Source organism: Aythya fuligula, chromosome 16 (genome assembly GCF_009819795.1).
Source record: "Aythya fuligula isolate bAytFul2 chromosome 16, bAytFul2.pri, whole genome shotgun sequence".
Taxonomy (NCBI): Eukaryota; Metazoa; Chordata; class Aves; order Anseriformes; family Anatidae; genus Aythya; species Aythya fuligula.
In genome coordinates this window covers 13,441,929-13,461,048 of record NC_045574.1, presented here as the reverse complement: position 1 = coordinate 13,461,048, position 19,120 = coordinate 13,441,929, and the positions used below count along the sequence as shown (strand labels likewise).

The window sequence follows — 19,120 nt, the reverse complement described above, 5'->3', positions numbered from 1 at the left end:
GCGGGCAGGGCAGAGCCTTCCGGCCCCGCCGCCTCACCCCGAACCGGCCTCCTCCTCCTCTCCTTCCCTCCTCCTTCTCTTCTCTCCTTCTTCCCTCCCGGCCTTCCCCCGCCGGGCCTCGGCCACGTGTCGGCGCCTCCCCGCCGGGCCGGGCCGGGCCGGGCCCCGAGCCAGCACCGCCACCGCCCCCCGGGGCCCGTGGGGACCGGGGGCAGCCTCGAACCCGCGATCCCCCCCCCGGATCCGGGCAGCCCTCAGCTCGCTGGGTTCCTTTTGGGTTAGTTTTTAAGGATTTTTGCCCCCCCTCCGGTGTGGAATTGCATCCCCACAGCAACGTGGTGATGGGGTAACAGATGGCCCAAGTAAAATTATATTTTACTCTGTTCAATAAAATGAAATGTTCCTGTCCTTCCTGTACCCAAAAGTTGCAATGCTGCTTGTGGTGGCGGGGACAGCCCCTGCTCCTCCAGCTTTCGCTTTTGTTTTTCTCAGGTTTACCAGCAGAAACATCTCTCTCTGCTTTTTAAGGTTTCCCACCTAAATTTAGGGAGAAAACGAACAGTTATCGGTGTTGTTGCAGCCTGGGTTAACTCTGTCGGACAGAGCCGCTGCCTTCCTGTAAGCGTCACGGAGATGCAATCAGGCTCCTTTATGGAAATAGATGATTAAAATAATGATTATCCCAGTCCAAAACAAGAGGAGGCGTGAGTCACTTCAGGAGTATGAATGAGCAGGTGGAGCTCTGTTAAGATGTTGTACAGGTGGCCAACAGCAGCTTGGATGCAGGCATGGCAAAACTTTGGTAGAAGGATGGAGAAGGAGCTCCCACACAGCCTGCCAAGGGCAAATATGGCCCTTGGGAAAAAGGTACTGAAGCTCCTGGGTTACGCTAACAAGTACAGGGCACAGGTGCACGGCTGGCTTCTCCCATCTGCAGCCAGGAAAAGCAGCAGCCTGTAAATGTTCAATAAAATTAAGACTTCAGCAGAACAGCGTTTAGCTAACTCACTCATTCTTCTCCAAAGAGGAATGCTTTTCAAGTCCCTGAAGAGCAGTTAGCTTAGATCAGGAGAGGTAACAGCATTATTGAGCTAAACCTCACAGAACGAAGCAGAAAAAGGCTCCTCACACTCCACAGAAACAACTCCAGAATCAGTAGGCCCTTAGGGCTGACAAACACAAAAATCATAAAATCACACTGCTTTTTGCCTCAGCATTTCTTCCTCCAAGGAAAGAGGTCTCCCCAAAAAGGCATATGGCATAGCCACGTATAGTTTTACAGGCCTCCAACCCCTATAGAAAGCAAACAATGCCAACAACTGTGGCAAATGGAAACTGGGGGGGTGCTGTGCAGAGTAACCACAGGGCTTAAGCTTCATCAAATTGTAAGCTTTCCTTCAATTATTTGGACAGGAAATTAGAAACTATGCGAAGAAGGTATTTTTATTCATTCTGTTAACTGTGTCTGTTTCCAGAAGAGGGAGCCAAGTCATGAAAAATGCAGCCAAAAATCAAAACCATTGTTCCATCTGTTATAAGGGGTGTATATGTAGTTGTTGCTTTTGTTGGGGTGGTTTTGTTTTAAGTAGCATATATGTTTAGAGTTAAATTAATTCCAGGCAGGAGGGGAGATGAGTGCTGATGTAAGTACTGAAGTGAAATGTAGGTAATAAGGTCAAGAAAGAATAAAAGAGATTTTGGGCAGGATACAGTAATCACAGATAAAATCTTGTACCCATACTTGAGTTACTATGTTAAGTCACATCTCAATAGGATGCACACACATCCAACACTGACACTGCAACGTTGGCTTATTAACTTGCTAAAATTATGATTGAATTTGGAAACTGAGTGTCAAAGTTTTCTGTATTTGTACTCTTGCACTTCCTCCCTTCTGCTTAACATCATGTCTTCCATCAAAAGGCTGACTAATTTGTTTCTAATGTAAAGATCTAATTTTACTTTCAAAAATAGCTGGAGTTAGAAAATGTGTTTGAGTGTAAAATTAACACCCATTTTCTAACATCCACCACATGCACATAAAACGTTTAAGAAGTAAAAAAAAACCACGTTATTCTTTTCACTGCTTCATAACTTTCTGGAAGCGAACTTCCCATCAGGCTGATTAAATAGCAAATGGAAATAATGCACTAGACACGTGCTGACTTCAGAAAATAATCTTACTCAAGAACACAATCGCCCCTAGTTTTTTCTGCGTTCAGCTTTATCTGTCCAAAGACTAAATCAAACAAATGATTATTTGGTTAGCATTCAAGCAGATATTTACTATGGCTGAACTTCACCCACACAATGGCTGTATTATGTGGATATTTTATGAAGTTGAGCACAAACCACGATGCAGTTATGTATTTCTGAGAGGATATGAGAAGAGAAATAGGTTTACACATTCCATAAAAGACAACTGTTTCTTGAAAGAATGGTCTGACTGCAGCTTCAAAGAGCCCTGCTATGTATGAGCAGTTTTAACATAACTTATTTCCAATCCAAGGAAAATGCAGGTGGTTTCTAGTGCCAAACAACAGAAATTTGCAAAATTGCTGCGGACAGCTACATGCTGAAAAATAAGCAGAATATGAGAGAAGTTGACAAAAGGGAGATGTTTTTTAAACGAACAGCAGCTCCCGTGCAGAAATTCGTCCAGGTGGTTGTAAGGTAGAAGTATGTTATCAGAATTCCAGCTTAGCACATGGAGCATAAAAAAAGCACAGGATTTTCTGCTTCTGAAGTGCCTGAAGGTAGCTGTGTGTAGCCCACCTATACTTTGGCCAACCTTGTCCTCAATTTCATAATATGAAAGCCAGAGGGGAGAAAAAGAAAAGAAGTAGGTTCTAGTGCTAAAATGTTGATCGTGAAATGCAAATCCTTCTGAGGGTCCTGTTTGTATGCTTTGGGTTTTGTCCCTATACAGCTGTGCAAGTAATGTGAACTACCTGACAAGCAGGGCTGGGGACAGACAGCTTTGCTCGTGAATTCTACTGTGCCCTTGTCATTAAGAACTTTATGGCAGGAACTAATACTGACCAGTTGCTTCTAGATGTAGATCTACAGTGCAGGTCAGAACCCATCACAACTTTCTGTAGTGCAAAGGGAGATGTAGGGCAATGTATTCCTCGTTATCATTTTATATTCAGTGAAGTATCCGAAGGATGCTTTCAGCTGCTGACAACAGGAGGCCTGGCAACCCGTGAAGATAAGACACAGAGGGATCACACTCCAACTCAATTTAATAAGCTTCATAATGAACTTGGACAGAAAATGGTTTGAAATAAGTTGAGCAACACTCATCTACTAGTCAAGGAATTTTTAAGTAATGCTTTTAAGCTTATATTCAAGCATACAAAGCATAAATTTTACAAATTAAAAACAATAAAATCACCCTAGAATAATGTAATGGCTTCCCCTATATGTACAAGGAGTGAAAAGGAGACGGAATTATTTCCAGGTCATTTCACAGATTTTTAATGCTACATAAGTGCTCTCCACACTCATTTCAATTTTTCTTTTAGTGTGGGTGGAAGGAGCAGAAAGTGTTTCAATGAAATCATCTTAAGACTGAGAGAGGTACTTCACCTGGTTTCAAGCTCTGTATGTTTGCCTCTTCAAAAGTCTTGAGAGGAAATGCTTTACTTAAAATTCTGCTGTTAGGTTTCTGCGCAACAGCCCCAGGTTTTCCAGCTAGATAAAATTAAACGGTTCAGTAAGTATTTCTCAGAAAGTACTGCCAGTACTTCATCTTCATGGAAACCCATTATCCACAACCTTTTACAAATCACTCCATTGTACAACAGAAGCAACCAGAGTTTAGCTTAGATTTGACAGGCAGAAAAGAAACATGGTAACAGCCAAGAGACAGTCATTAGGGAGGCGATAGGTTTTGGAGAAGGAGTGAGATTCGTAGCCTAATCAAAACACACTTGATATAAAGTCTTTTTGCAGAGGCATATAAGACAAAATATTTTACAATCCAACTTTGTTATGTTCATAGCATTAACGAAAAAAAAATCTTACTTTCTATCAACAAAGGAAAGGCTGGGGGAAGAATGAGTGTAGTGTGCCACATTTAATTACCAGATTTGTTTGCCACCTTCGTGTTTGGAACAAATCTTCATACAAAAGTTAGTCTTGTATTCTCAGTTCTAAATTAAGTGAAACAAAATATGTATTTTTACACTAAAGCAAACTGATCAAAGTGGCATTTAATAGTATTTGTTAAAGTGGTTATCTAACAAAAATGGGTTAACAAAATCCCATTCATTAGTAGTCACCAAATAAGACATTTCTCATGCATATGACAAAAGTTCATTCGTGTACTGACAGAGGTCTGTTTACTGTGTACAATATTTCCATAAATTATAATATGTTTCACAGCCCCTACCATTCAAGAATATTTCAAACAGATTATATATTATATTTGTATATGCAAACTATTTTATATACACTAATATAAAGATCCTTAGAAGTACCATTATGACTACCTTTATGCTTTCTCTAAAATGCATAGCTTTCGAATATTTTCTTGCAGTTACCAAAAACTTTACAGATTAAAGCTGCTTATCAATGTGGCATGTTCATAAAAACAAAGTGAAATAGTTCTATACTAATTTTATATTAAACTCCTTAAAAAACATGTTTATTTTTAATGGAAAAAAAACAAGCTAGTGAAAATTCAAGTACTCTACGCTCAATCTCTGCCCAAATACTATATGAAATTAATGTAGCGTTCTAGAAGTACAGTGAACTTCTCAACCAGGACTGTAATACTGCATTTCTCATGGAGAAAAATGCTAGTCATGCCACAAAAACGCACCACTTTCCACTTCATCCGGGAGAAGCTTTAGATGACATTTAGTAAACGAGTGTCAGAATGGAGGAAAAGCTGATCAGTTATATGTGAAGAAATTAGAGCTATTCCAGTTTTGTTTCTGCAGTTTGTTATTAAACAAAGTTACATTAACCATACAGTTTCTCACAAACTAAAAGTTATACATGGTTTTCAGACATCAACCGACTGGAAAAAGCCAAAAAAATAAAAAAAAAGAGAGAGAGAGAGAATACAACTGTTAAAATTTTGGTGTTAGAATAACCAGTCTGGGTGAAGGAAAGCCAGACTGCTGTTGTAGTTGGGGGGTAACTGATAGCTTGTTTGTTGTGTGTCAATTTCAAGACCTCCATGCCACAAATGCCTTAAAAGTGCAGAACGAAACTATCAGTAATAAATGAGAACAAATCATTTTGTTATATCCATCATCTAGCTTAACCTTGGTGCCCTGCATCTCTAATAGCTGCTTAACAAACAATGGTTTCCCCCCACAAAATATAGCTACACAAGTAAACAGTGTTCACAGTAATGCAATCAGTAACAGGTTTTGTTAGTTTCCATAAATCAGGTGTATCTGCAAAGCTTTATACAGTTTAATGCATAAGTATTCCAGTAAAATTAAGTGAAAACTAAGTTTCATTCTACAGGGTAATATCTACGGTACTAGACTAGATTATGTACAGTATGGGACTGGTATGACAACTGCCAGTGTTTCGTGATGTTAAGCTGCTTCACCCATCAGATCGGTCTTTGTTCAGCAAATCTTTAATAACTTGATATACGGACCTAAAAATCTAGAGATCAATTTGGCAAGATTAGTGCTTTCTACCACCGGTTGTAGACCAGTGAACAGTGCTGTAAAATTAAGTCGACCTGAACATCCCATACCCAGAAGATTACAATTTGTTGACTTGAAAGTCTGGACTTCACATGTAAAACGTTAAAACTATAATCCTAACTGGAGTGAGGACAGTCAGTAAACAAAGTAATACAGGTGAAGATGAACTGCATCTCTTCAGAAAGGTACGGAAGAATGGAGAAAATGGAAACTTCGGTCTTTAAAGACAGCCCTGCTCCCCTCAAGGCATAAAAATAGCCCAAGTAGCTCTAAAACTACGATTCTTATTCAGCAAGCATAAAGGCAGATCCTGCACAAGATGATACATCAGAGGCTTCAATGAGCATCTCTCCCCCTGCTTCATTTCCTAGCACACCTTTTAGCTTACAAAAATCCAGCGGCTGTCAAAGCTTTGGTAGCCTGCTGGAATCACTGCAGTGCCTACAGCTGCAAATTCAACACAGTGGGGGAAAGGTCCCTGTCTGAAAAACTCTCAAACACCTCTGTGGGCCATTTTGGTCATTCGTGAAAATTAAGAAAGAACTTGCTTCCAACAATACTCCTCGTGAAAAAGATGGGTCACTGATCCATTACGAACATAGCTCTCACCATATAAAGCACCAAAAATTCAGAAACAAGGAAAAAAAAAGTCCTTAAATTAAGATTTACAAGTTTGTACACTATTTCCTAGGCAAAAGGTTGAACTTACTGCAAAGTTTATAGATGAAAACTTGACCAGTTACTTTTAAGGGGAATGTATATCTGGCTATAACTTAAAGGTAGAAAATATTCACTGTTCTATATACATATTTCAAACAGGAGACAGATAAACGTAACTGAATAGTTGCCAATATAACTCCATATTAACTCACTGGCCACTAAACTAGGCATCAGTAGCCAATTAGAAAGCTTGTGTTTTGTACTTTTAAAAATGCTATTTTTCCTGTCTTCTTTACTTGTTTTTTTAAAAATGTATTATAGTGCATAGCCTAAGTCAGACTTTCAGAGATACAGCGCCTTTCAATGCAGTTTTTGCAGCATTTAAAAGGGACTTTTCTCCCTTCAAATTAGATGTTCATTGAAAAATCTGAATTGAGTGCTGTACTGTAGTAAAAATATTTCAGTCACAGACTGATATAAATGTATACTGTGCAGTACTATGATTGTTTGATGTCCATCTGCACACATTTTACTTGGGTTCTTCAATCGTCCCCTTGCTGAGGTCTGTCATTTTGGGATATTTCACCTTCTTCTGGTCTAGCTCATTCTGAGCCCACAGTAGTAGTTTCAGTAATTTTGCCAACTTGGGTGTTGATTCACGATTTTCATAGTCTAGAACAGCTTGATTAACCTCACTCCAAACCTGGAAAAGAAATACTGGAGTTTAGCAGTAGTTTTCCTACGATTAACATTGGTAATGTCACACAGACATTGATAACGTCACACACGGCTCGTTGGTTCCTCAGAACACAGCCTCGACAAAGCTCCATATGCTAAAAGCCTGGAGAAAATAAGGGAGAGAGCCAAACAGTTGATTACAATAACATCAGTTTTGTGAATCCTGCTTAAGAAATACTTCTGTTCTTTTGCACGCTGCTACGTACATTTTTCTAAACACTTCAAAAATATTTGGACATCATTTTTAGCAAAAACAAATAAAAGATATCAACTTTGCTTCAAGAAAATACTACCTTCTGTCGCTGCATCATGTTCAGCAAGTCTCCAAATGGCGATTCTTCGGGATTATCGAAGGCGAGCAAAGCCAACGTACGCTCCATTTCTGTCAGGCATTCCCGGCTCTCCTCGCCTTGCTCTGCTAATTGGGTCTGAGCAAATTCTAGAGCTGCTTCTGTCTCACGCTGCCGAATCAGTTCAATCAAATGCTGTTGCTACATACAAAAAAAAAAAAAAAAAGAAGCATAGGCATATTGTCTAAACAAATACACAGTTCTCAGTATTTCAAGACCATAATCTTCAGTCATTAGCATGTAATTTGAGACAAATGCTCACACTTAATTTGTCAGTTTAAAGTTAATTCTAAATGCGTTAAGATGAGAAACAACTGAATTGTTAACAAAATCTACTGGAAAAGGTAACTTGATGCTTTCAAGTTATATGTTTTGGAAACATGTTACTAAAGGAACTACAAGAAATTCAGATTAGTGATAATTCTGAGGTTGGTAGATCACAGACCATTCTGGCTGTTAGGTATTTTCATGTTACTAATTAATTGCATATGACAGTTACTGCACCACGCCACAAAGTTTCCCACTGCTACAAAATGATGCCAAGAACAATCAGTTTAAACTGCACCCACATTCAGCCACAAACCCTTAACATAGTCCTAAAAGTCAAACTACTTTTTCCAGTCCTTCAGCAACATCTAAAACAAAATTAAAGTTTGCCACCTGTCCTTACCTGCAAATGAAAGTAAAGGTATCTGTTCGTATCTAACAATTCTGGATGGAGGCTGTTTATTAATGCAATGGCTTCTTGAATCTGTCCTTTCAATATCATTTCTCGTATTTTTATTCTTTCATCAAGAGTCTCTAAATCAACACTGGGTTCAATTCCGGACTCCATTCGAAACTTCTCAGCCGCTTCCTTAAAGCCCTCTGAAATAGAAACATTTTACGTAAAAAATTAGTTTCATCAAACAACTTAAAAAAAACACCAGCTTAAATGGAAAAATTTCAGTATTGCTCATGTATTTTTGTGATTTAAATAGGAATTCTGAACTTCTAAACAATTATTTTTTGTATCATTATTTATGTAGGTATCTAATCCAACACGCATCTAGCAGTACACACCTAGTTCATTAACTCAAGTGCCCTCATTCTCTAAGGATGTGTGCCAGATGTATTCCAATACTTCTTAACTTTAAAGCTTTAATAGAGCAGTGTAATTATTCCAAAATGGGCTCACATTTTCAAGATTTGGGTGGTTTTGCTTCTCCCTCTATCCCATTCACGTTTATACAATTTTATTAAGAACAAACAGGAAAATAAGATCAATTTTGCTTTTCTAAAAAATGCAGTGTTAGTATGAGAAAAAGTTGTAACATCTATTCTAAACCTTAAGTTATGCTTTCATACACACAGAAATGATTTAGCATACTTTACTGGGCCACTAAGATGCTCTTCCCTCATCCCAGAAACTCCAGCCATGCACCAACGTAAACAGGGGTGTAGATCAGATATAAATGCCTCCACCCTGGTATAGCTTACTCTGATGGCATGCATCATAATTGCTAGGGACAACTTCCAAGAGTTTTTGATTGCTTAAAGAATGAAGTAAGGCTATGTGCTGAAGGGCTTAGTATTTTTGGACTCAACTATTTTGAGAACAGTGCTCTTTCAGAGTCTTTCTAGACAGTTAAAGTTTGCTTCTGACGGCTGCTCTGTGCAGATTTTAAAGTGCTTTTTAACAACAGCAACGTCTTGAACTGTTTTAATTGCACAAAAAAAAGTTACCGTACAAAAGTGGATCATTTTTGTTAACAGAATTCCAAAAAATATTTTTTTAAAATCTTTCAGCACAAGAATTAAGGTTAGCAAGTGTAATTTCTATTGCATGATATCTGCTAAGTCTCTGATTTAGTATATTTAAGTCAGCGTCCACTTAAGGTGAGCAGCTGTATGTGTCACTAAGAGAAACCATGAGCAGTCACTGAAACTTTAAAGTCCTTAACTTCACTCTATGTAGTAACTTATTCTAACCAAAAATAATCTGTCCTGATAAAATAAACAGCATGCATTTAAGAGCCTCCCAGCACTACTGCTCATTGTTACCTGTCACAAGGTAGTTCATGATAAGGCGGTTCATGTCTGCTCTCTGAATATGCAAGTTATTAAGCTTTTCCATCCATTCATCTTTCGTGATTTCATCAGGTTTTTCTGCATAACTCATCCTGGACTCTTACTATAAAGAAAAAAAAAGCGTTTCATTTAGCACAATTCAATTAAAAGCAAGTTTAATGTATACACTGTGCTACTACTATCTTTATATCTTCCTTATGAGATCTTTTAAATTAACAATCCAAAAGACATCCTTTTATCTCAAACCACTTTTACATTTTTCTCCTCCATTTTCCTGCACATTGACACCTACGAGTCAGTTTCTAAGGCTGCTTTCATCCATCACCAGAACGCAAAATTTTAATACCATTTTCTTGTGCTTACTCTTAATTCCAGTCCAAACAAACCTTGTATGTAAGTTTTATACAGGACACACAACGCCATGATGTAGCACTAATAAACCATGGTTTATACAGAAAGTTTCTAGCAAACCTCTAAAGCAAAACTTATGTAAAATACATTTACTCTGAAGTTTTCAACAGAACTCGAACTAGTTAGGTATGTATATTACATGACTACAAAACAGCACACGGTAATTTATCCAACGTACAACAGAAAAACTTAATACTAAGCGTGGCTGTTCCCAAAAGTACCCCGTCAATACCAATAAATTATCTCCTAGCATTTTCCTTGACTCCACGTTTTCCAGACTTGGAATCAAAGCGCTTTTCTAAATCGCGAGCCGGCGTTTCGCTATTTCTACCTCCCAGCCACTACGACAGGGGCGGCGAAAGGGGGAGGAGAAGGCGGCGACAACAACAGCAACAGGCACCCGATGGCTCCCGGGCAGGCAGGAGCGGCAGGGCGCGCTCCCAGCCCGGCTCCTTCCCCACACGGTCCCCTGCTCCCAAACCGCCCCCGCAGCCCCAACGCCCCCCCGGGACAGCGCCAGGTGGCACCCAAATGCCCCCGGAGCGGCACAGCACCCCTGGGCCCGCTCTCTACAACCAAACAGCGGGAGAACGCGGCTCCGAGATCCCCCCACAGCCACAGCCCCGTCCCCTCAGAGCCCCCTCAGGGTCTCCTCAGGGCCCTTCGGCCTCCCCTTTCCCTCACCCCACACCCACCCCAGCGCTGCCCCCCGCGGCCCGGCCCTCCCAGGGCCCGGCCCAGCGGAACACCCGGCCTCGCCAGCTCCAAGCCCGGCGCCTCCCCCTCGCCCACCCGCGGCCTCCCGCCGAGCTGAGGGGCCCGGGGGAAGGCGCGGAGCCGCCGCCGCCGCCATCTTACCGCGCGCCGCGCTCCGGCACCACCGCGGGCCCCGCCGCCGCCTCCGCCAGGCCGCGCCGCGCGCCGCGCTCTCTCGCGAGAACTCGCGCTCTCTCGCGAGAGCTCCCCCCCTCTCCGCCAATCAGCGCCCCGAGAGGTGCGGGAGAGCGCAACCAGAGAGACGCCCGGCGGGGTGGTAGGACCATAGAGATGAGCTGAGGTGGGGCGGCTCGGTACCATAGAGAGGGAGGGAGAGTCCGCCAGGGTTACCATAGAGGCGGGCGGCTGAGCGCGGTCGCAAGATGGCCGCCGGCCGCCTGAGGCAGCTTTTGAGGGGGGCGAAGCGAGCGCGCTGTGAGCGCGGTGGAGGCGGCGGGGCCAGGCCTCGTCTGCTCCCTGCCTGCCCTCAGCAGGCTCCATGCTTCCTTCACCAGCTGCTTTGTCACTCTTTTTCCTCTCAGGCACTCTAGTTCCTGTCACATTGCAGCCCCTGTGGGACAGGGACACCATAGCTGTAGCTACAGCCTCTGGCAGAGGCGGCAACATCAAATCATTAAAAAGTCACTGATCGTGTCCCTGCTCTGGTGCTGTGCAAGGAACTGCTATGCAGACACAGCGGGCATCACACCAGCAGCCTTTTCAGCACAGTTGTTCTTGAGCTGTGACTGGCACATGCTGACTGTTTGAGCCCTGACTGCTGCCCAGTTGGCCCTAACGATTTCCAGGATAATTCAAATGGAAATGGGTCTTGTACAGGTCACAGCCTGGTATGTTAATGGAAAGCTCCACCAATTTCCAGTTACGATGCAATGCTGGGCTGTGAACTGTAGTAGCTGAGGGCTCTGATTTACAATCTCTGTCAAAGTTCATATTGGCTGCTTGGGAGAATTAATAAACTCCCTGCAGCTAGATCCAACAGAGTTTGAGAATCAAGGCACTCCATGGAAAAAGACATTAAAACGCTACAAGTTATATATTTCACAGAATCGTCTGGGTGGGAAGAGACCTCCAAGATCACCAAGTCCAACTTCTAACCTAACACTAACCAGTCCTCCACTAAACCATATCCCTAAACTCTACATCTAAATGTCTTTTAAAGACCTCCAGGGATGGTGACTCCACCACTGCCCTGGGCAGCCCATTCCAATGCCTCACAACCCTTTCAGTAAAGAAGTTCTTCCTAATATCCAACCTAAACTCCCCTGGCACAACTTTAGCCCATTCCCCCTCATCCTGTCACCAGGCACGTGGAAGAATAAACCAACCCCACCTTGCTACAGCCTCCTTTGAGGTACCTATAGAGAGCGATAAGGTCGCCCCTGAGCCTCCTTTTCTCCAAGCTGAACAAACCCAGCTCCCTCAGCCACTCCTCGTAGGACTTGTTCTCCAGGCCCCTCACCAGCTTTGTTGCCCTTCTCTGGACTCTCTCAAACACCTCGATGTCCTTCTTGTAGCGAGGGGACCAAAACTGAACACAGTACTCGAGGTGCGGCCTCACCAGAGCCAAATACAGGGGGACAATCACCTCCCTGGTCCTGCTGGCCACACTGCTTCTTATGCAAGCCAGGATGCTGTTGGCCTTCTTGGCCACCTGAGCATATTGCTGCTTCATATTCAGCCAACCAATATTTAAATAGAAAACTGGAATTAAGAGCTACAACTTTTGAGTGTTAAATACTACAAATGAAGCTTCTTGAGAAGATGTAATTTCACTTTTACGGAGTAGGAATATGGCTATAATTACTCATCTTCCACTCTTGGTGTTGTAACTCTGCTATAAAATGTAGTTTCCAAAACTCACATCCATTACAATTGCCCCTACATTGAAATTGAGAATCTCTACAGTTTAATCAATAGTTTCTTATTATAACTGATTTCTTCAAACAAACCAACATTTACAAATAACATAAAGTTTGCAAACCTCAAATATGAAGTACTTCATGCCAATAGTTGTTAGCCACGTGACAAAGAAAGCTACAGCATAGTAAATACTGCTATTGATTGGAGAGGGCTTTTCCTCAGGCATCACTCTAAAAACACTCTCAATTTGACTCACAAGGAACAACAAAACTTCATACTCTATTTCCTGTGCTTCTGAACCCTGTAAGATCTCTTATTTAGATTCACCGAGTCTTGGCAGCTCCTCCCCAAAAGGTGGAGTTTCTCAGGAGATTCTCATTAAGAGGGAGAGAGAAGAGGAAGGTGCCCCTCTTTAGAAGGGTTTCCAGAGTTTGCTATAGAGGGAAACACCCCAAGCAGAGAGGGGACAGAGTGTAATTGTTACTACAGCTGCTATTTACAGGTAAAGAATGAAGAACAGCTTTTAACTGCTTTCGAAAAAAAATAGAATAGTATATCGAATAAGTAAATTAAAATATTTGTGAGCTGATTTTTGGCAGCATGCTTAATTTTTTTTTTAGTAAGTCAGGTTATTCAACTAACTGCAGCAGAACTTTGTAACCTATTTGCAGAATATCATGACTAGATGTATTCTCTTCTCCTTCTTTATCTTTTCCTATGATTTTTATGGTAATGTCAAACCTGATTAGAGATTGAACAATTGCTTAGAGAAAACTTACCACTGAAACAAGGAAACATTGAGTGTTACTATTGAAGCATTTTCTTACTGAGCCTGAAAACCAAGTACCTTTCTAAAGCATCAGTTGTTTTTGTGTGGTTAAGTAATACTGAACACTACTATTTGTAGTGATTTTTTTTTTTTTTTCCAAGGCAGTATTAGCCTGATGTGGTAAGATCCAAAGTTTATCAATAATTTATGAAGCTCTTATTCAATCATCTTGATGCAGGCCATTTTTCCCTGCTAATGTTTTAGGTGTGATGAAAACTGGGTCTGGGGGTGGTTGAACATACCCTAGGTAAAACATCTTTTATGTTAGTTCTTTCCTGATAAAAAACTGCCTGATTACTTTCTGTTTTAATTTCTTTTAAACTTGTACTTCACTGAATAAATGTTTAATCATCTTGTGTATAATACCTGCTGCTTTCTTTAGTGAAGAGAAGTATTTACGTTCACTGTGCTTTAATCTAGATTATTCAAAGATTTGGAAATACTAAATCCTCTATGGCTTGCGTGGCTTTTCTTTAAGCCTTACAAAAGTCAGAAAGGAGTAGGAAGACGGAGACAATTGTTGCTCTGCAACAATTCAGGGCAAAAGTTTCCTATATCATTTTCCCTTTTCCTAGTATTATAGCCTAACATCTGTTAAAAACATCACGTTCTCCACAAAGGTGGAACCAAACAATTGTTACTTAGGGAAAACCTTTATCAATGCTTTTGTACCTTCAAAGCTTGATTGCAACACATGGAAGCAAACTATCTTGCATTCTAGAAATATTTCTGTGGCTTTCATATGTCACTGTTCTACAAGAATTCTATAGTAATAAGGCCAATCATAACATAGAATTTTGGAATTTGGGGAAAGACTACAAAATTGAGAATAAAAGGAACTTGAGTATCTGCTAAAGTAATTCAGTGTGTTTTATAGGACTTCTATGTGATTTATGATTTGATAAACTTCTCAGAGAGGTATTTTGGAGGCAGATATTTGGAGTTAAGTGGAGTAAACCATAAGTCAAAATCACTAATTCATGAAGAAGTCACTAAAATCCCTGTAAAAAAACACACTGGGGAAGAAAGTTCCCCCACTCTCCCCAATTCTAGGTAGAGGACAGACTCTAAGTTTCTGTATCTTGGTAAGGGAGGGGATTGCTTTCATGGTGAATATGATTAACGTATGGTAAAGTGCTTCTCTCTTTTTCTAGTCTTTATAAAAAATGATTCCACAGGAGCCTTGAAGAATCAAGCACCCAGAGGATAAAGTACTTTGCTACCTGTTGTATCTATACTGGCTGATGTGCTGGGCTCTGGGAACACAGGCCTTTTTGCACACATATCAAAAGGTAAAGCTGGAGCACAGCCAATGAAAACAGTCTCTTCTGATTTAGTAATAAATTATATGTTAACAAGCAGAGATAGAGTAGGGATGATAACTTGCTTGTTTACTTTTATCCTTAGACTTTTCTTGAGCTAACTCCATCTCAAGGTTTTACTTGGCTCTAGAAACTGACTCCCAGAACACTCACTGAGGAAGAACTGAGAACGGGTGAGCATAAAGTAAGTATCATCTTTTAGACCTTCTAAACACTGAAAAAGGGAACTGTCTTGGTGAAGAGCAAGGCAGGAGAGAGAGCAAAAGTCACATCCCTGTGCTTTTTTCCCCCCATATGAACCCAGATATGGGGAGGTACTTGTGCAACATGAAGATGCTGCCTTAGTGCCTGTTCAGAATAGTTTTATGGTAGTGCCTAAATACTCTTTTGAGAATATATAAATACTGCACAAGAAGTTTTCTTCTTATTTAAATGTAAAATGGCAATTAGAGAAACCCAAGGGATAAACAAATATGGGTGTATTAGCTGCAGAACAAAGTCTCGGAGCGTTGAGTGCCTAATAGTAGAAAAGATTTTGGAAAGCAGTGGAAAAAAGTTTTAAGGAGAGTAGTGCTGAGGGTTTTGTAGACATCTTAGTGTAAGCTTTTCCTGTGCTTAAGAAGGAGAGATAGATAAGGTGCTTATTAGACCATTTTAGAAGCTGATTGATTGTCGTTAATCTTTCTGCTAGGATTTCTCAGCGGTGTTTTCAGTTCAAGCCAGTTAGGAGCTATGATCATGTTATGTAGGGGGATGCCTAAACTAAGACAAAACTTCAATTACACAGATCATCAAAAAAGCTGTTTCTGTGTGTTGCCAGGACAATGCAGATTCAAACCAGTAACCCAGGAGTAAATTCCCTAAATTAAGGGAAAATAGGCTTTAATACAGGAAAAGAATGGGGAAGGGAAGGAAATGAGGCAGAGAGTTGAGGTGCTGAGGATACCACTGAAGCAAAGGAGGTGTTCAGTCAGGAAAGATAAATATTCTGCTATGGTCTTAGTTAAAAGGCAGTCTTTAACACAAAGATGTATTTTTTTTTTTTTTTGTGGGTTGAAAGTGTGATGTATTTTAGTGTTCACTGACTGTGCAGGCAAAATGATTACATTAAGATAGTACAGGCCTCTTACCAAATGTGTTTAAGAAGATTTTAATACTCTTTTCATTGCTGAATTCCCTGTTGCAGGCATCCTCTGTTCACTGTTGGTGTGCAATTCCTTGTTTTGCATGTTCCCCTTCCCTTGGTGTGTCCTTGTTATGAGCACTCCTGGATGCTAAAGTTAACCATTAATAATACCGTTAGCTTTTCTGAGGGCATAAGTTACGGTGGAACTTGATCTGCTAAATCAAAAGGTATTTCTCTCTGTGCCTTTCATTTATTGTAACTCTGCAATTGTCAAACAAAAATTAAACTACTGCTTGCTTTTAATGATGGTGTCTTATGCTTCTGTACAGGAATCTGTTTCTTTTACCTCTTGGTGCTCCTGTGTAAAGTAAGTATTAATACTGCCCTGCTTTACAGATGCAGGAGAGGCTGGAAAGGAAAAAAAAAGTCAGGGGAAAAAAAAGCTAATAGTAGCTTTTCCATCATCATTCTGAGTTTTTACTCCCTGAAGTCTCATATTGTGCTCTAGAATGTAGACTTCTATAAAATGTAATCAAATCATTCAATAGAAAACTAATTTCATAAAATTAATGCTAAGTATGTATTTTCCTGTTTTCTCATCTTTCCATTTCTTAATTCATCTTGGTAAATGCTGCACCTGTCTGGAATACAGCTGAAGCTACGGTTACCAATCCATGAGGAAAAATGTGGAGGACTGTGAGCAAAGAGCCAAACCTCACACCTCCATTTTATCTCAAAGGCTCTTCAGATGTGATGTCTATGTTGCAAGCTCTAAATCTTGGCACCCCTCAGGAATCTTACAGATATTTCTGGTTGCTCATATCACAGATGCTGGCAGTAGGAACAAAAACATGAAGCGGAGATAATGCACTCTAAGTGTTTGTAGTAGTTTGTCTCCTGGAGAGCTTTTGAGGAGCGTAGTCCTTTTAAAAGGAGTGTTCATTGGGAAGCCTCTGTGTGGTGGGTGAGGTACTGCAGAGAGCACTTCCATGGCACTTGAGGTGTGGAACTTAATGTGGAATGAATCTGTGTGGAACTCTGAACCCAGGAGTAGGCATTACTGTATCAGCTGCTATTTAATTTTATTTAGCAGATGGAATATAGGGGGAAAAAAAAAAAAGAAAATACATTGGAATGAGCTGGTAGCAGTTGAGTCTACAAGGCACCAACTCCTCTGCCATGCAAATTCTGTCACAGAGCTGACCTTGCAGTGCAAGTCACTGTAAGCAAGACTATTTAGTGTGGTTTTGCTCTGGCACTGGGGGCCTCACAAACAGGGCACAAAACCACCCTTCCTGTAAGACACCGGCTATTTTTGATGAGGACAAGCAGCAGCCATGTTCTCCCCACAACACTTTTCTGCTGAGGAGAAGGGGGCTACCCCAGAGCATCCTGGAGCTGAGAGGACGGGCAATATGAGGGGCAGGGGCTGTGTAAAGATAAGGGGACAGTAAGCATGTAGGGAAGGAGAGGCTGAGGCTGCGCTTTTCCCGCCCAGCTCCTCGCCGTGAGGCGGAGCCGGCGAGAGCCCGGAGTCCTCCGGGAGCCGTGCGCAAAGCGAGGCGCGGCGGCTGGCCGCCATGTCGGTGTCTATGGTAGGAGGGGGAGGAGCGCGGCCCCCGCCCATTGCTCCGGAGCAGTTGCGAGGAGGAAATGGCGGCGCGGCGCGGCTGAGCCCCTCAGCGGCGGCGGTGGCAGCGAGAGCCCCGTCCCTTCCCCGCGGTGAGTGAGAGGGGAGCCAGCGGCTAAAAAGCACCGGGACGGGGAGGAGAAAAGAAGCGGAGGAGCCGCGGGGGGGAAAAAGAAAAGGGGGAGGGGGGGGAGGGCGCCTCCTCAGGCCTCGGCGCCTTGTGGGGCTCGGCGAGAAAATGGAGGCGGGCGGGCGGGGAGGGCCGGGCCGGGCTGAGGGGGGGGCCCGGCGGGGCTGTGCGGCCTCTTCGGGTTCAGGCACGCCGGGGACGCGGCCAGCTTCCACAGGAGGTCGGCGACTGCGTGGTGGGGAAGCCAAAAAAAATCCCCCGCAGCCGCCTCATCAGGCTCCGGGCGGGCCGGGGCGCAGAGGACGGCCTTGGCCGGGCGGAGAGGGCTGGAAGGGGGGCAGCCCCGCTGGGGACGGGGACGGGACGGGTCAGGACAGGAGAGCAGAGGACGGTGGTGAGCTGAGGCGATCGACGTCACACCCAAGCTGACGCCAGCAAGCTGCTTCCTGACGTCACGAGCGATCCAGCCGCCGGCCCGTTCTCTTTCGGCGTCTCCCCGGCTGTTTTTTGTTATTTTTTTTTTTTATGGGGGGGGGGGGGAACGGTGCAGGGGGGGGCTCCAGGAACCCGCAACCAGCCCGGGGCCCGGCCCGCAGGGTGGGACCGAAACGGCCTGCCCGCGGTGCTGCTGCGCTCCCGGGGAGGGAGGCGTGCTCCCCAGCGGTGAGTTACACCAGAAAAGTTGAGTTTGGTCACGCTCTGGCGATTAGCTCGTTTTTTGGGGAGAGAAGGGGTTGGATCTTTAGCTGCTAGTAATCGTTCCCGGCTTAAATGTTCAATAAATTAATCGTCAGTAACTATTTCCTTCACCCTTCCATACCCCCCCCCCCCCCAATGTACTTAAATACTGTCTCTTGGAGGTGATGGTGTTTTAGAGCTGCTTATTTGGCTTGCACAAAGCAAATCTTTGATTGCGACCAAATTTTGTTTTAAACAAATATATAGTTTTTGTTTTATACCTCCAAGTGATAGCTTTATTGGGTGGGATAGCTATACTGGGCTGTATATAGCAGGTGAAGAAGATCTTTAGCTTTCCATTTTTATCTTGGAAAGGACATTACAATCTTTATGTTACTAAGTGTTTATATGTCACACTCTTCATGCTGTATGTTCAGTAATTAAAAACAGTGTAACTTCTTGTTTGTTTGTTTTGGATGGGCTCTCACATCTTCCTTTTTCTAGGAACTTCAGGGAGGCAAAAATGCCAATTCCTTTTATTTGATATAAAAGGATGTGTTTAGCATTCCCAAATTCCTTTTTTTTTTTTTTTTTTTTTTTTTAAATTTCCTGGATAATTTATATGAGACTCCAGAAGTAGCTCTTTTTCAATCCTTAATCATCACAGCCTCATTTAAACAAGTTCTTTGGCTGCTGATATTCAACTACATTTTCCTTAATTTTGTGAGAACTCTCATTGTTTTTAATCTGTTTTACACCAGGTTTTTATTGTAAGGGGTAACTTGACTTGGTATAGCTTCAACTGCTTCTTGTTGAAACTTCTGCAAACAAAACTAACAAAACTTCATAGCTGTTTAAGCA

At 42.3% G+C, this 19,120-nt stretch overlaps 2 protein-coding genes across 2 annotated transcripts in view; one reads left to right on the top strand and one right to left on the bottom strand.

Moving 5' to 3' along the window:
* Positions 1-3,227: 3,227 nt before the first annotated feature.
* Positions 3,228-10,811, bottom strand: GID8 (GID complex subunit 8 homolog). Its single transcript, XM_032198204.1, has 5 exons — positions 10,766-10,811; positions 9,470-9,599; positions 8,097-8,293; positions 7,370-7,567; positions 3,228-7,041 (listed from the first exon to the last, which is right to left on the bottom strand). The coding sequence occupies exons 2-5, from the start codon at positions 9,585-9,587 to the stop codon at positions 6,868-6,870; spliced, it is 687 nt and encodes a 228-aa protein (XP_032054095.1). The 5' UTR covers positions 9,588-9,599; positions 10,766-10,811; the 3' UTR covers positions 3,228-6,867.
* A 6,653-nt stretch (positions 10,812-17,464) lies between these two features.
* Positions 17,465-19,120, top strand: part of DIDO1 (death inducer-obliterator 1) — a 41,431-nt gene continuing 39,775 nt past the window's right edge. Inside the window, exon 1 of the mRNA XM_032198125.1 lies at positions 17,465-17,543. The gene's annotated coding sequence lies outside the window, so the exon portion shown is untranslated. The remainder of the gene's footprint in view (positions 17,544-19,120) is intronic.

What these genes read in the sequence shown, in the direction of transcription:
- GID8 (XM_032198204.1), bottom strand. Translation starts at nt 9,587, where the DNA reads ATGAGTTATGCAGAAAAACCTGATGAAATCACGAAAGATGAATGGATG. An exon ending in CATGAACTACCTTGTGACAG is followed by an intron (nt 8,294 to 9,469) that starts GTAACAATGAGC and finishes TTTCTATTTCAG; the next exon opens with AGGGCTTTAAGGAAGCGGCT. An exon ending in ACCTTTACTTTCATTTGCAG is followed by an intron (nt 7,568 to 8,096) that starts GTAAGGACAGGT and finishes TTTTGTATGTAG; the next exon opens with CAACAGCATTTGATTGAACT.